Consider the following 14,439-nt stretch of genomic DNA (forward strand, 5'->3'; position numbering starts at 1 on the left):
TTCCAGGGACAACCCAGAAGCAAAATTTGAGTTACAAACGTTCGTTTTGAAAATACTTTTTCAAAAATAGCAGATCTACAAGCTCGCAGCGCGGCAGTCGGTGCCGCGCTGCGAGCTTGTATATCTGCTATTTTTCACTGGTTAAAGCATTCAATAATGCTAGGCCTAAATGAGAGCAAACCAAACAGCTCCCAGCATCTGGCCTTGCAGCAATGCTCCTAGTGCGATGGTACGGCCAGCAGGGGGCAGCATCTCGCCTTGCAGCAATGCGCCTAGTGCGATGGTACGGCCAGCAGGGGGCAGCATCTCGCCTTGCAGCAATGCGCCTAGTGCGATGGTACGGCCAGCAGGGGGCAGCATCTCGCCTTGCAGCAATGCGCCTAGTGCGATGGTACGGCCAGCAGGGGGCAGCATCTCGCCTTGCAGCAATGCGCCTAGTGCGATGGTACGGCCAGCAGGGGGCAGCATCTCGCCTTGCAGCAATGCGCCTAGTGCGATGGTACGGCCAGCAGGGGGCAGCATCTCGCCTTGCAGCAATGCGCCTAGTGCGATGGTACGGCCAGGGGTTTCACACAGGATTCTGGGCCCTGGAACCTGGGTACAAGGGCACATTTTGTGCTGTACTGTGTACTGTGTACTATTGAAAAATAGCAGATATACAAGCTCACAGCGCGGCACCGAGTGCTGCGCTGCGATCTTGTAGATCTGCTATTTTTGAAAAATCTTGAACATTTGTGCAGAGTCTGAATATTTCAAATCCTTCTAGTTTCTATGTCAGTGGTGCTCAAATATTTTCATGTGAAGGACCCCCAAAATGACATGTATTTGGCCACGGACCCCCATCTGAAAATATTTAGTTCCAGGGAACACATGACCTAAAAAGAAGGGTGGGTTTCTGTTTCACTTTCCTACAAGCTTAGACTTTTAGGATAAAAAAGTGACTAGTTTCATTAGTGCTGTCTGGTCTTAAGAAAGGGGTGATCAGCATGTTTTTCCAGGGAGCCATACGGACTTGGGTAAAGTGAGTGAAGGGCCACACATTTCTTTGCACTATTGGATTGAAACTCTAAACATGTTGGGCTGTTTTAAAACGGCATGAATTAGACACAACTACTACAACTATTGATTTTTTACAGCTGTAAGGTATCACTCATCACACACTTTATGAAACATATTGCATTATATGCATTATAAATTATAATAGTAGACTGTCACATTATAAAAAATAAACATTTGAGTATTATTACTTATTGGCAATTAAAATGTACCATTCGAGTACATACCTGCGTTCCCTATTGACATCTGTATGTACTCAAATGTTAAATGTTTATAATGTGACAGTCTGCTATTGTAATTTATGATAATTTATAATGCAATATGTTTCATAATGTATGTTGCCCATGTGTGATCTAAGAGCTAACACGGGTAAACTTCCTCATTTTCTTGACTCTAATCTATCTGTCACAGTTAGTCACATTGTCAAGCCATGGGGTACGCAAGAGTTACAATATGACACTCTTATCTGAATATATTTAGCTAAAGTATTGCATTAGTATTAATTATTATTACAAATGGTAAACTCTCAACATAATAAAGTGATGTAAAGTCCCTTTGTGTGTTTCACTCTAGAACATTTAAAGAAACAAGTAATTTCCTGTTTGTTGAAGCTCTGCCCCTCTTGTTACAGACATGCATCTCACAATTTGCATCTATGAGGAAAAACAGTTCAGCAGAATAACAGGGGTGTACTGTATGTATAACTTTATCCTCAGACTCCTGATCAACATACTGTATGTATAACTTTATCCTCAGACTCCTGATCAACATACTGTATGTATAACTTTACCTTCAGACTCCTGATCAACATACTGTATGTATAACTTTATCCTCAGACTCCTGATCAACATACTGTATGTATAACTTTACCTTCAGACTCCTGATCAACATACTGTATGTATAACGTTACCCTCAGACTCCTGATCAACATACTGTATGTATAACTTTACCTTCAGACTCCTGATCAACATACTGTATGTATAACTTTATCCTCAGACTCCTGATCAACATACTGTATGTATAACTTTATCCTCAGACTCCTGATCAACATACTGTATGTATAACTTTACCTTCAGACTCCTGATCAACATACTGTATGTATAACTTTACCTTCAGACTCCTGATCAACATACTGTATGTATAACTTTACCTTCAGACTCCTGATCAACATACTGTATGTATAACTTTACCTTCAGACTCCTGATCAACATACTGTATGTATAACTTTACCTTCAGACTCCTGATCAACATACTGTATGTATAACTTTATCCTCAGACTCCTGATCAACATACTGTATGTATAACTTTACCTTCAGACTCCTGATCAACATACTGTATGTATAACTTTATCCTCAGACTCCTGATCAACATACTGTATGTATAACTTTATCCTCAGACTCCTGATCAACATACTGTATGTATAACTTTACCTTCAGACTCCTGATCAACATACTGTATGTATAACTTTATCCTCAGACTCCTGATCAACATACTGTATGTATAACTTTATCCTCAGACTCCTGATCAACATACTGTATGTATAACTTTATCCTCAGACTCCTGATCAACATACTGTATGTATAACTTTACCTTCAGACTCCTGATCAACATACTGTATGTATAACTTTACCTTCAGACTCCTGATCAACATACTGTATGTATAACTTTATCCTCAGACTCCTGATCAACATACTGTATGTATAACTTTACCTTCAGACTCCTGATCAACATACTGTATGTATAACTTTATCCTCAGACTCCTGATCAACATACTGTATGTATAACTTTACCTTCAGACTCCTGATCAACATACTGTATGTATAACTTTACCTTCAGACTCCTGATCAACATACTGTATGTATAACTTTATCCTCAGACTCCTGATCAACATACTGTATGTATAACTTTATCCTCAGACTCCTGATCAACATACTGTATGTATAACTTTATCCTCAGACTCCTGATCAACATACTGTATGTATAACTTTACCCTCAGACTCCTGATCAACATACTGTATGTATAACTTTATCCTCAGACTCCTGATCAACATACTGTATGTATAACTTTATCCTCAGACTCCTGATCAACATACTGTATGTATAACTTTATCCTCAGACTCCTGATCAACATACTGTATGTATAACTTTATCCTCAGACTCCTGATCAACATACTGTATGTATAACGTTACCCTCAGACTCCTGATCAACATACTGTATGTATAACTTTACCTTCAGACTCCTGATCAACATACTGTATGTATAACGTTACCCTCAGACTCCTGATCAACATACTGTATGTATAACTTTATCCTCAGACTCCTGATCAACATACTGTATGTATAACTTTACCTTCAGACTCCTGATCAACATACTGTATGTATAACTTTACCTTCAGACTCCTGATCAACATACTGTATGTATAACTTTACCCTCAGACTCCTGATCAACATACTGTATGTATAACTTTATCCTCAGACTCCTGATCAACATACTGTATGTATAACTTTACCTTCAGACTCCTGATCAACATACTGTATGTATAACTTTATCCTCAGACTCCTGATCAACATGAGCTGGAAACAGTGTGGGACAATGAAATGGTCCATTATCATCCTTAACATATTGCTGCTGTGCCTTTCTAGCGGTGAGTTGTTAAATTAATGTATTTATCCTGTTTATCCTGTGATTATGACTGAATTGGCAAACAAATAATTGTGATTAATGATTTAATCATGTTTGGGGCATTAAGCTTTGTAAGCAAAAGTACATAGGGCAACAATAACTTGAATGAATGGGAAATGATTCTGTCAATTATGCTGAATAATTGCAATCATACAATTATATAATAACTGTGTCAGGCTTAGTAACTGTCAATGTTTATTGTTAATAGTTCAAGCTGGCCCCAAAGACATGCCGAATTGTGCCAAGAACGAATTTAAGGATGGTAGGTGCTGGACATAAAGATGGAATATATCTCTCATAATACTATACATTAGCTATACTAAGTCAGTTGAAACAGATATTTGGGGTATTAGCCATATTAGCGGACCCCAGACATTTTCAAAACACAGTTCTCAGACTCATTACTTTGTTTCCTTTCTGACAACAGCACACTGTCATGATGTTCTTCAACACCCATACTGTCTCTCTTGTGATCCTTGGATCAGGTAATTCCATCATTCCTGAGATAATAAACATCTTTTGTAAAATGTTACCAAGTGTCATGTAATATAAACGATCATATAATTTCAGTATCTTTGGGTGTCAAATTAAGCCTTTTCTTCAAATGAAATTGTATATTTTTATAATATAGGGAATGATTTATTGTTCTTTCCTTTTGTGTATGCTGACAGGTGTTATGAGGATAAAATGTCAACATGCAGGGTACATAAAAGGACCCCTATAGCTTTCATACGTCGGGAGGTCAACTCATCTCATGAGGTGAGGCTGCAGACACAAACGTTTGATGAGGTTTGAACCATGAACCGCCTGTTTGATTGAATACTTTATTAGCAGTTTGAAAGAAAACACTTCAATACAAGGTCTGCTATTATAGAGCAGACCTATGACTTGTTTCCATTGGGGTCCTTTGTGCTCAATTCATCAAAACACTTAATGACAGACAAATACACAATACTATGCAAAAAGAAATACAAGAAATACTAATTTCATTAGATTGCAGAGCGAATCTTTCACAGCAAGCATGTGTAGGCTATGTTCTGGGCTGGAGTCACACTGTCAAGTAAGGAGTGCTGGGGAGGACATGGTTGAGGTGTGATATACAGTACACCTCTTACTGTACACCTGGGGAGGACATGGTTGAGGTGTGATGTACAGTACACCGCTTACTGTACACCTGGGGAGGACATGGTTGAGGTGTGATATACAGTACACCTCTTACTGTACACCTGGGGAGGACATGGTTGAGGTGTGATATACAGTACACCGCTTACTGTACACCTGGGGAGGACATGGTTGAGGTGTGATGTACAGTACACCGCTTACTGTACACCTGGGGAGGACATGGTTGAGGTGTGATGTACAGTACACCGCTTACTGTACACCTGGGGAGGACATGGTTGAGGTGTGATGTACAGTACACCGCTTACTGTACACCTGGGGAGGACATGGTTGAGGTGTGATATACAGTACACCGCTTACTGTACACCTGGGGAGGACATGGTTGAGGTGTGATGTACAGTACACCGCTTACTGTACACCTGGGGAGGACATGGTTGAGGTGTGATATACAGTACACCGCTTACTGTACACCTGGGGAGGACATGGTTGAGGTGTGATGTACAGTACACCGCTTACTGTACACCTGGGGAGGACATGGTTGAGGTGTGATGTACAGTACACCGATTACTGTACACCTGGGGAGGACATGGTTGAGGTGTGATGTACAGTACACCGCTTACTGTACACCTGGGGACGACATGGTTGAGGTGTGATGTACAGTACACCGCTTACTGTACACCTGGGGAGGACATGGTTGAGGTGTGATGTACAGTACACCGCTTACTGTACACCTGGGGAGGACATGGTTGAGGTGTGATGTACAGTACACCTCTTACTGTACACCTGGGGAGGACATGGTTGAGGTGTGATGTACAGTACACCGCTTACTGTACACCTGGGGAGGACATGGTTGAGGTGTGATGTACAGTACACCGCTTACTGTACACCTGGGGAGGACATGGTTGAGGTGTGATGTACAGTACACCGCTTACTGTACACCTGGGGAGGACATGGTTGAGGTGTGATGTACAGTACACCGCTTACTGTACACCTGGGGAGGACATGGTTGAGGTGTGATGTACAGTACACCGCTTACTGTACACCTGGGGAGGACATGGTTGAGGTGTGATATACAGTACACCTCTTACTGTACACCTGGGGAGGACATGGTTGAGGTGTGATGTACAGTACACCTCTTACTGTACACCTGGGGAGGACATGGTTGAGGTGTGATATACAGTACACCGCTTACTGTACACCTGGGGAGGACATGGTTGAGGTGCGATATACAGTACACCGCTTACTGTACACCTGGGGAGGACATGGTTGAGGTGCGATATACAGTACACCGCTTACACCGTTGATTGATTCTGCTCACATATCTGACTTATTGAATTGCTGTACATCTGCTGCACATCCATTGTATTATCTTGGACCTACTGTATGAGCTGTACACTCAAGACCTACTGTATGAGCTGTACACTCAAGACCTACTGTATGAGCTGTACACTCAATTCAGTGTAATCGTGTGTGACTCATTCTGAGAATAAACTAGTTTCAGTTATTCGGTACCATGCACAGTAAACAGTGATGGGCAAGCTACTTGGAAAATATAGTGAGCTAGTTACTCTTGATTAGATATAGCTCAACTACACTACAAGCTATCCCCAGAGAAATGTAGCAAGTTACACTACAAGCTACAGGACAAAAATAGCTAGCTACATCAAAACTACTTTTTCTTTCTTCTTTTTTCCACCAAACAAATGGATGCATGCATGCCCATTTGTTTGGTGGAAAAAATGCTCAAAAAATGCTGGGTTAGGGTTAGGGTTAGGGAAGGGTTAATTTAGGGTAACCCTAAATGCTCAAAAAATGCTGGTGGATAAAATGCTCGCAAAAAATGTTTATTATAAAACAGATTGAAACTGGAAACCTTCTGTCTGGCTTAAAATTAAATGTATACACCTCACTATTGGAGACACTATTGTAATGACTGTTAATGTATTTATTCATCCCGACCATGATGGCCCAGCTACTTGGAAAATGTAGTAAGCTACATTATTAGTTACTCTTGATTAAATAGAGCTCAACTACACTACAAGCTATCCCCAGAGAAATGTAGCTAGTTTCCGTTACGCTACTTAGAAATGTAGTTAAGCTATGTAGCTAAGCTACTTGTAGCTAGCTACTGCCCATCACTGACAGTAAACCATTTAATTCTGTATATCATTGAGTGAATTTATTACATAAACAATGGTTATGTAATAGAACATAATACTTTTGAAAAGTAATGTTTTTGAAAAATGATAATAACCTGATGTTAAAATGAATTCTATACACATTTGATTCTCGTAATTTAAAGGAGAATTTGTGCAAGAGCAGTGTGAGTGATTTAAAGGTGCATTATTTTTCCACCGGTAACAATTAGTGTCAAATAGCTCTATATTCAAATATAGATATACTGTATATTCTAATCATTGCCATAGATGAGAGGTTTTGTTCAGTAGGCGTCTCCCTGTTTCTCCAGCTCTGTTTAATAAAACAGAAAATACCTTTTCAGGTCGGGAGAACAATTTAATCAGATCAGACAGAGAACAGACAGAGAACTTGTTGGCTTGGCTGAAGTGTGCAGGTATTGTCATGTGTTCATGTGTGTATCCCTCCCTCCTAATAGGCTACAGAGAGTCCCACACTTTATCACAGTGTGCACATCCCATCTTCAGCTCTCCAGAAAGGTTCTCCTGGCTCTGGGAAGGATGTGCTGGTGCTTATCTCTGTGCTCAGCAGCTCTTACTTCACGGTCTGTATCTGACAGTGAGAAAGTACTCAAATATTTCACTTAAAAGTATCAATAATATGCAATGTAGCTACTACTAATACTGCAATACTCTGTCACAAGTAAAAGTCTAGAATTTAGAATTTACTTCTGTAAACGTATAAAAGTATTGGTTTCAAAATGTACTTTAAGTACCAAAACTAGAAAGCATCATTATGAAGAATATAACATTTCACGCGTTTTCTAATATAAAATGTATAAAAACCTGTTGAAAAGCCTACAATGCATCGCACTGGTACCTGGTTAAGTCATGATGGATCCTATACAAGCCAAAATCATAGGCTTATTTGGATTTAGTCAGACATGCATGAGTTGTGGTACAGTACAGTATACATAAATGCATATTGTGTTAAAATTCACAAAGCTGCTGCCAGATAAAAAGGTCTAGTAATGCACGGGTTCCCAAACTTTTTTGTCTCAGGGCACCTCATAAATATTTTTTTAATCCGAGGCACCCCTACATTATAATTTTCACTCCCAGCAACCTTATATTAGCATATCGTCGTTGTCGGGTAGAAACCTTGTATGCCCAAAACCTTTTGTATTGTATTTATCATTTTAACAATGATCTAAACTAGTGAAAACAGCAGATCTACAAGCACACAACGCCTAGATCGGCTGATTTCACTACTTTTGTGCGACAGCCTTGTATGATGAAGCAGGGCTTTGCTTTACCAAAAGATTTGAAACTTGGAGATACAAGGTTTCTGCCCGACATTGGCGATATTTCAGTGATTATTTGCGAGGAAAACGTTGAGATAATAGCCATTTTGGTTAGAACTGACTGAAAATAACTTAGTACTTCAAGTTTAAAATGTGTGTCCAAATAAATTCCAAATATTATCAAATTATCTCGCGGCACCCCTGGACTCCCGTCACGGCACCCCAGGGTGCCCCGTCACCCACTTTGAAAACCACTGTAGTAATGTACTGTATGTTAAATGTGTTGAAAGTTAATTCACACTAACTGAATATTAATATTGCTATTAATGCTATTAATAAGTCTTTACCCTTGTCTCCTAAACTAATCTCTCTTCTTTTCTTCTCCTCAGCCCAGTCCAAGGCCACGGGCAGGGCAGCTCATCCCAGAGCCAGAGGATTCTGCCTGGATGGAGGGCAAGGTTCTGGGAGGTGACGTCCTGTCAGTAAGGGTTGGGAAACACTCACTCAGTAATCTGTCCCAACCTATCAAGATCAGGTTCAAAAACAACAACAAGAGTGTGAGTTGAATTCTTTACCTTCGTGCTGTTTGAACACATTTCACATTTGGTGCTGTGTAAGTTTAAATGGAACTTGTAAAACATACAGTATGCTCTGTGTAAATGAAACTGGTTATGATTTATTTATTGCAGTGGGAATGGAATTTATAGCCTCCATTCCCACTGAGCATTTTTCAGGCTATTTAGACGTCTAAAAGGCTTGGCTAATACTGGGTTATATACAGTAGAACTGGTCTAAAAGGCTTGGCTAATACTGGGTTATATACAGTAGAACTGGTCTAATACTGGGTTATATACAGTAGAACTGGTCTAATACTGGGTTATATACAGTAGAACTGGTCTAATACTGGGTTATATACAGTAGAACTGGTCTAATACTGGGTTATATACAGTAGAACTGGTCTAATACTGGGTTATATACAGTAGAACTGGTCTAATACTGGGTTATATACAGTAGAACTGGTCTAATACTGGGCTAATACTGGGTTATATACAGTAGAACTGGTCTAATACTGGGCTAATACTGGGTTATATACAGTAGAACTGGTCTAAAAGGCTTGGCTAATACTGGGTTATATACAGTAGAACTGGTCTAATACTGGGTTATATACAGTAGAACTGGTCTAATACTGGGCTAATACTGGGTTATATACAGTAGAACTGGTCTAATACTGGGCTAATACTGGGTTATATACAGTAGAACTGGTCTAATACTGGGCTAATACTGGGTTATATACAGTAGAACTGGTCTAATACTGGGCTAATACTGGGTTATATACAGTAGAACTGGTCTGGGTTATATACAGTATAACTGGTCTAAAAGTGAAAGCATTTTAGCCGGCTAAGCTTAGCATAACTAAAGCATATCATAAGTACAACAGTTGCCTCTGAGATCTAGTGGTGTATAAATTGCTCTTCTCAGTACAGTACTTGAGTGAGTGAACTTAGTCAGTGCTCTGATCCGAACAGGGTTTAGTTGCAGGTTAAAAAGGATAACTTAACTCATCCCGATGGTTTAATCATCAAAAAGTCATGAATAATTGTGCATTAAATATTGGGATATTGTAATTGTCATTGTGTCAATATTTACTCATGTTGTATACGGTAATAACCTGCTCTGTCATTGCTTCAGTTGGTTCATGCTTCATGTGTATTCTGGAAGGAGACAGGACCTGGTAAGTATACTGTACACATCTCTGTATCTTTCTCTTAAATGTTAGTTAGTGTGTCATCTCCTAATGACTCACTATCATTTCCCTTCGGGATGATTTATGTGTGTGTATTTGTGTGTGTGTGTGTGTGTGTGTGTGTGTGTGTGTGTGTGTGTGTGTGTGTGTGTGTGTGTGTGTGTGTGTGTGTGTGTGTGTGTGTGTGTGTGTGTGTGTGTGTGTACGTGCGTGCGTGTGTGTGACGTATGCGTGTAGGTTACTGGAGCAACCAGGGCTGTGCTACGAGCCGCAATGACAGTGATTTTATTTGCAGCTGCAATCATCTCAGTTTCTTTGCTGTGCTTGTGGTTAAGTGATGTAATGTTTCTATGGAACTCAGCAGCTACTGCTACTAAATATGAAGACAAAAAACAAGTCATAACTTCGTTAAGGTTTTGTTTAGTTATACAGTCATATATCTATACATCTACCGTATATAGTCATACATCTATATCCATATCTGTCTATATTTTTTTCATAGATCAGTGCTATTGGACAACCTTTACTTCTGTGCGTTGGTTAAAAAAATATTGAAACAATGAAAGGTTGTGAAAAGTGCTTCGGCCAAAACCACCTAACTCCACTTGAGCTGGATGTTTTTAAATTTTCTAAGAAAATGAACATTTTCACTAGATTTGGACTGACAGCATACAGTGTATATATACACACACATCATATATACATCATATATATCATATAATTAACATGCTTGCTCTCCCACAACTCCCACAGAACCCCAGTGTTTCAGTGGACAAACAAAATGCTGTCAACCTCAGCTACATCTCCTACATTGGATCGGTTCTCTCTGTCATCTCTACAACCATAAGCTTGTTCATCTACACAAGTCTACAGTAAGCATGTTTCTGACCTAAATTTAGACAACATTACATTTCTCAGTTCCCTGTGACTTATTCTTTCAAGTAAGTGGCAAACAGAAGAGAGGAAGTGAACAGTGTGTGTGTGTGTGTGTGTGTGTGTGTGTGTGTGTGTGTGTGTGTGTGTGTGTGTGTGTGTGTGTGTGTGTGTGTGTGTGTGTGTGTGTGTGTGTGTGTGTGTGCGTGCGTGCGCGTGTGGCGTAAAGTAACTAAATCTATTTTATACTTCTACTCCATCTCAGATGCAAATATTTAACTTTTTACTCCGCTGCAAATATTTGGCTTTAGTCTTTTTAGGCTTTAGTTATTAATTACTTTGCAGATTATTTTAAATAGCATGTCTGCAAACTCACAATGTGTCACGATGCGATGCGTTGTGTGAGCTTGTAGATCCGTAATTCTCAAATTGTGTTATAGTGTAGTAGGGATTAAGTGAGTCCAATGACATGATATGATTCTGAAATGGCCATTCTGTAGCTTACTCACAGTACGTAGATATATTTAGATACTAATATCTTTGCACTTTGACTTGAAGTAAGATTTTGAATGCAGGACCTTTACTTGTAACAAAGTATTTTTACACTGCTGTGTTATTGCTACTTATACTGCCTGGAATTGCATACTGTGGTGCAAAATACAATAAAGCCCATGATACTCTCAGAAGGTCAGACTTCAGTCTAATTCAAATGGTCCACATTCTTTCAGAAGGCCTAAAGCCAGTCTAGATATCTAGATATCGCACCTCAACCATTTCCTTACTTGACAATTGTGACTCCTCTAGATTCCCAAACAGTGGGTTGGGACCTATTTGTGGGTGACGGACCAATTTTTATGACTTAACGACTTTAGTCAAATTCCCATTTTCTTTTCCTACATTTAAAAAATATAGATTGTTCAAAATGTTTGTATTAATAATTTAAATAAATATATAAATGTATTATATTAAAAACAATAAAGCAAACAAAGCTGAGAAATTCCATGAATAAAAAAATATAATAATTAAGAAGTAGTGAAAATAGATCTGCTGTCTTCACTAGTTTGAGCCCCGGGCAAATGTCTAAATTATCTTTTGGGTCTCCAGCTAAAAAGTTTGATCTAGAGATAGTCTGACAGCCAATCAGCTGATTGACTGTCGGACCAATTAATCCCACTGTATTTTAACATACAGAAAATAAAACGTATTTCTATATTGGTGGTCTTTACAGACGGCAGCGTCCGGAGAAGACTGTTGGTGTCCACATGCAGCTGACAGGGTCACTCCTCCTCCTGCACCTCAGCTTCCTGCTCAGTGGACTGGTGTCCTGGTTGAAGATGGAAGACCAAGCAGGCTGGGGTTGTCAGGTCCTGGGACTGTTCCTCCACTGGTCGCTGTTGGCCGCCTTCAGCTGGACCGCGCTGGAGGGCTTCCACCTCTATCTCCTCCTAATCAGAGTTTTCAACATTTATGTCAAAAGATACCTGCTCAAGCTCAGCACAGTGGGATGGGGTGAGTGGATTCTGGATGGATGGAATGGAAGAGTAGTGGGCCTACTGGTTTACTTGAACGTGTTTAGTCCTGAAGAAAATGTAAATGCGTGCCTGAATGCCAATTATTATTCTTATACAGTCATTGTTGATCCATAGGAATAGTTAATTATTTAATGAATAAAGTGTTTAGAATAAGCTGCAAGTATTTATAATGAGGTGTCGATCCTCTCTGTATGCAGGTCTTCCTTCAGTGATAGCAGTGGTTTGTTGGATCTCAGGTGTCTATGGCAAATACACTTTGACACATCTGGATGTCCCTAACAACAACAACAACACATCAACAGTTGACATGTAAGAAACTGGTGTTTTATCGACGCCCGTTGTGAGCTTGTAGATCATCCATCAAGGTCCGCCAAAATCAAAACAAAATCAAAAACCCATTTGCATTCATAGATTTTCCTGCATTATTTTTTCTCTGCAGATGTTGGCTGAGCAGCGGTTTCCCACAGAGGCTACTGGTGGGTTACTTCACTGTGGGCTACCTGGCCCTGGTGATGCTGTTCAACTGGGCCATGTTGGGGGTGGTGGTGGTCAAACTGTGGGGGCTGAGGAGGGACAACAACACCGGCGGTGGTGGCTGGAAGATGAACAGAGAGAAGAGGGCCAGGCTTGGGAGGGACTGTGCCACCGTCCTGGGCCTCAGCTGTGTGCTGGGACTACCCTGGGCGTTGGCTCTCACCACCTACACCTCCTCTGTCCCCCTCCCAGGGCTCTACCTGTTCACCATATTCAACTCTCTGCAGGGTCAGTGGTGTCTCTAATCTTCTTCTACACTGCACCCAGTGATTCCCAACCGATATGGGGGCCAGGGCCCTCTGGTGGGCTAGCCAATTTATTGCAAGTGGGCCCCCAAATAATTGTCAAAACACTATAATGATAATACAACATTAATGTTTAACATTAAAACCAGGAATGTATCTGTGCCATTTTAGATTGTAACCACATTTTTTACTTTGGCTATTCAAAAATAGCAGATCTACAAGCTCATAGCGCTTCACTTTGTGCCGTGCTACGAGCTTGTAGATCTGTTGTGTTTGAAAACACTTTTTTGACTATATATAGTTTGGGTGTGGGGGGGGGGGGGGGGGGGTGTATGTGTTGTGTCAGGTTAGTTTTGGCTGTCACACACAGAGATTGAGATACCTTGGCTTCTATCTTCCTCGTGTGTTGATTACACAGAATTACACAGATCAGACTAATCACAATCAAAGTGAATTGATAACAATATATGACAGGGCGGAGCAAACGGTGGAGGTGAACTCAGAGAAAACAAGCGCTACTTTCCTTTTTCAATCTGACTTGTTTTTCAATCGTACTGTAACATAAACATGTTATTTTAACTTGTGAAATTCTGCATTCTGCATAATGAGTAGGCTACTTTCTACTTTTGGTAGGCCTTTAGGTACAAATACATTTTGAATTCCAGATCTTTAACAGAGTATTTCTACATTGAAGTACAAAATGTGAACACTTTTTGACCCATTGCTCTTGTGTTTCCTCAGGTGTGTTCATGTTCCTGTGGTCCTTGGCTTTGCTTCGTAAGTCTCAGCGAGACAACCTGTCGGTGAACGACCCCTCCACTCACAGGACCACGGAGACCACCAGCTTAAGGAAATGACATTTGGGGCTCAGCTGATGTGAAAACAAATGCAATTTCAAATGACTCAATACCTCAATATTGTAAGCAGCTTCAACGACAATGACAAAATAAATAATAAACTAGAAGCATGCAGTGCTCTTCCGAGCACAGGTCTCCGCCAGGTCAGGTAGGTTATTGTGGCCTCCTGGTGGCGCTATAAGAGGGCAATGTGAAAAGGATGGCATTTGTTTCTCGACCTAGTGGGAATGTGGGTGAAAAATGTCACAGTAATCGCAAGCTGTGTATTGTTATTATTATTATTATATTATTATTTATATGCCAACGTGTTCACCTATATGATTTTTTATTTATTTAGAGAAGATTAGATGCAATTTT

The 14,439-nt window shown here is 40.1% G+C and overlaps 1 protein-coding gene across 1 annotated transcript; it reads left to right on the forward strand.

Annotated features, from left to right (window-relative positions):
- Positions 1-5,496: 5,496 nt before the first annotated feature.
- On the forward strand, positions 5,497-14,082 carry LOC308288931 (adhesion G-protein coupled receptor G1-like; the record flags this gene model as incomplete). The annotated part of the gene is made up of 10 exons (XM_080730405.1): positions 5,497-5,505; positions 7,473-7,598; positions 8,687-8,854; positions 9,987-10,029; positions 10,279-10,370; positions 10,795-10,913; positions 12,143-12,423; positions 12,644-12,755; positions 12,886-13,208; positions 13,967-14,082. 10 exons carry the CDS (start codon positions 5,497-5,499, stop codon positions 14,080-14,082), a joined length of 1,389 nt encoding a protein of 462 aa, XP_080586531.1.
- Positions 14,083-14,439: the final 357 nt, after the last annotated feature.

This window comes from Nannobrachium achirus, assembly GCF_963921795.1.
Source record: "Nannobrachium achirus genome assembly, chromosome: 7".
Lineage (NCBI taxonomy): Eukaryota > Metazoa > Chordata > Actinopteri > Myctophiformes > Myctophidae > Nannobrachium > Nannobrachium achirus.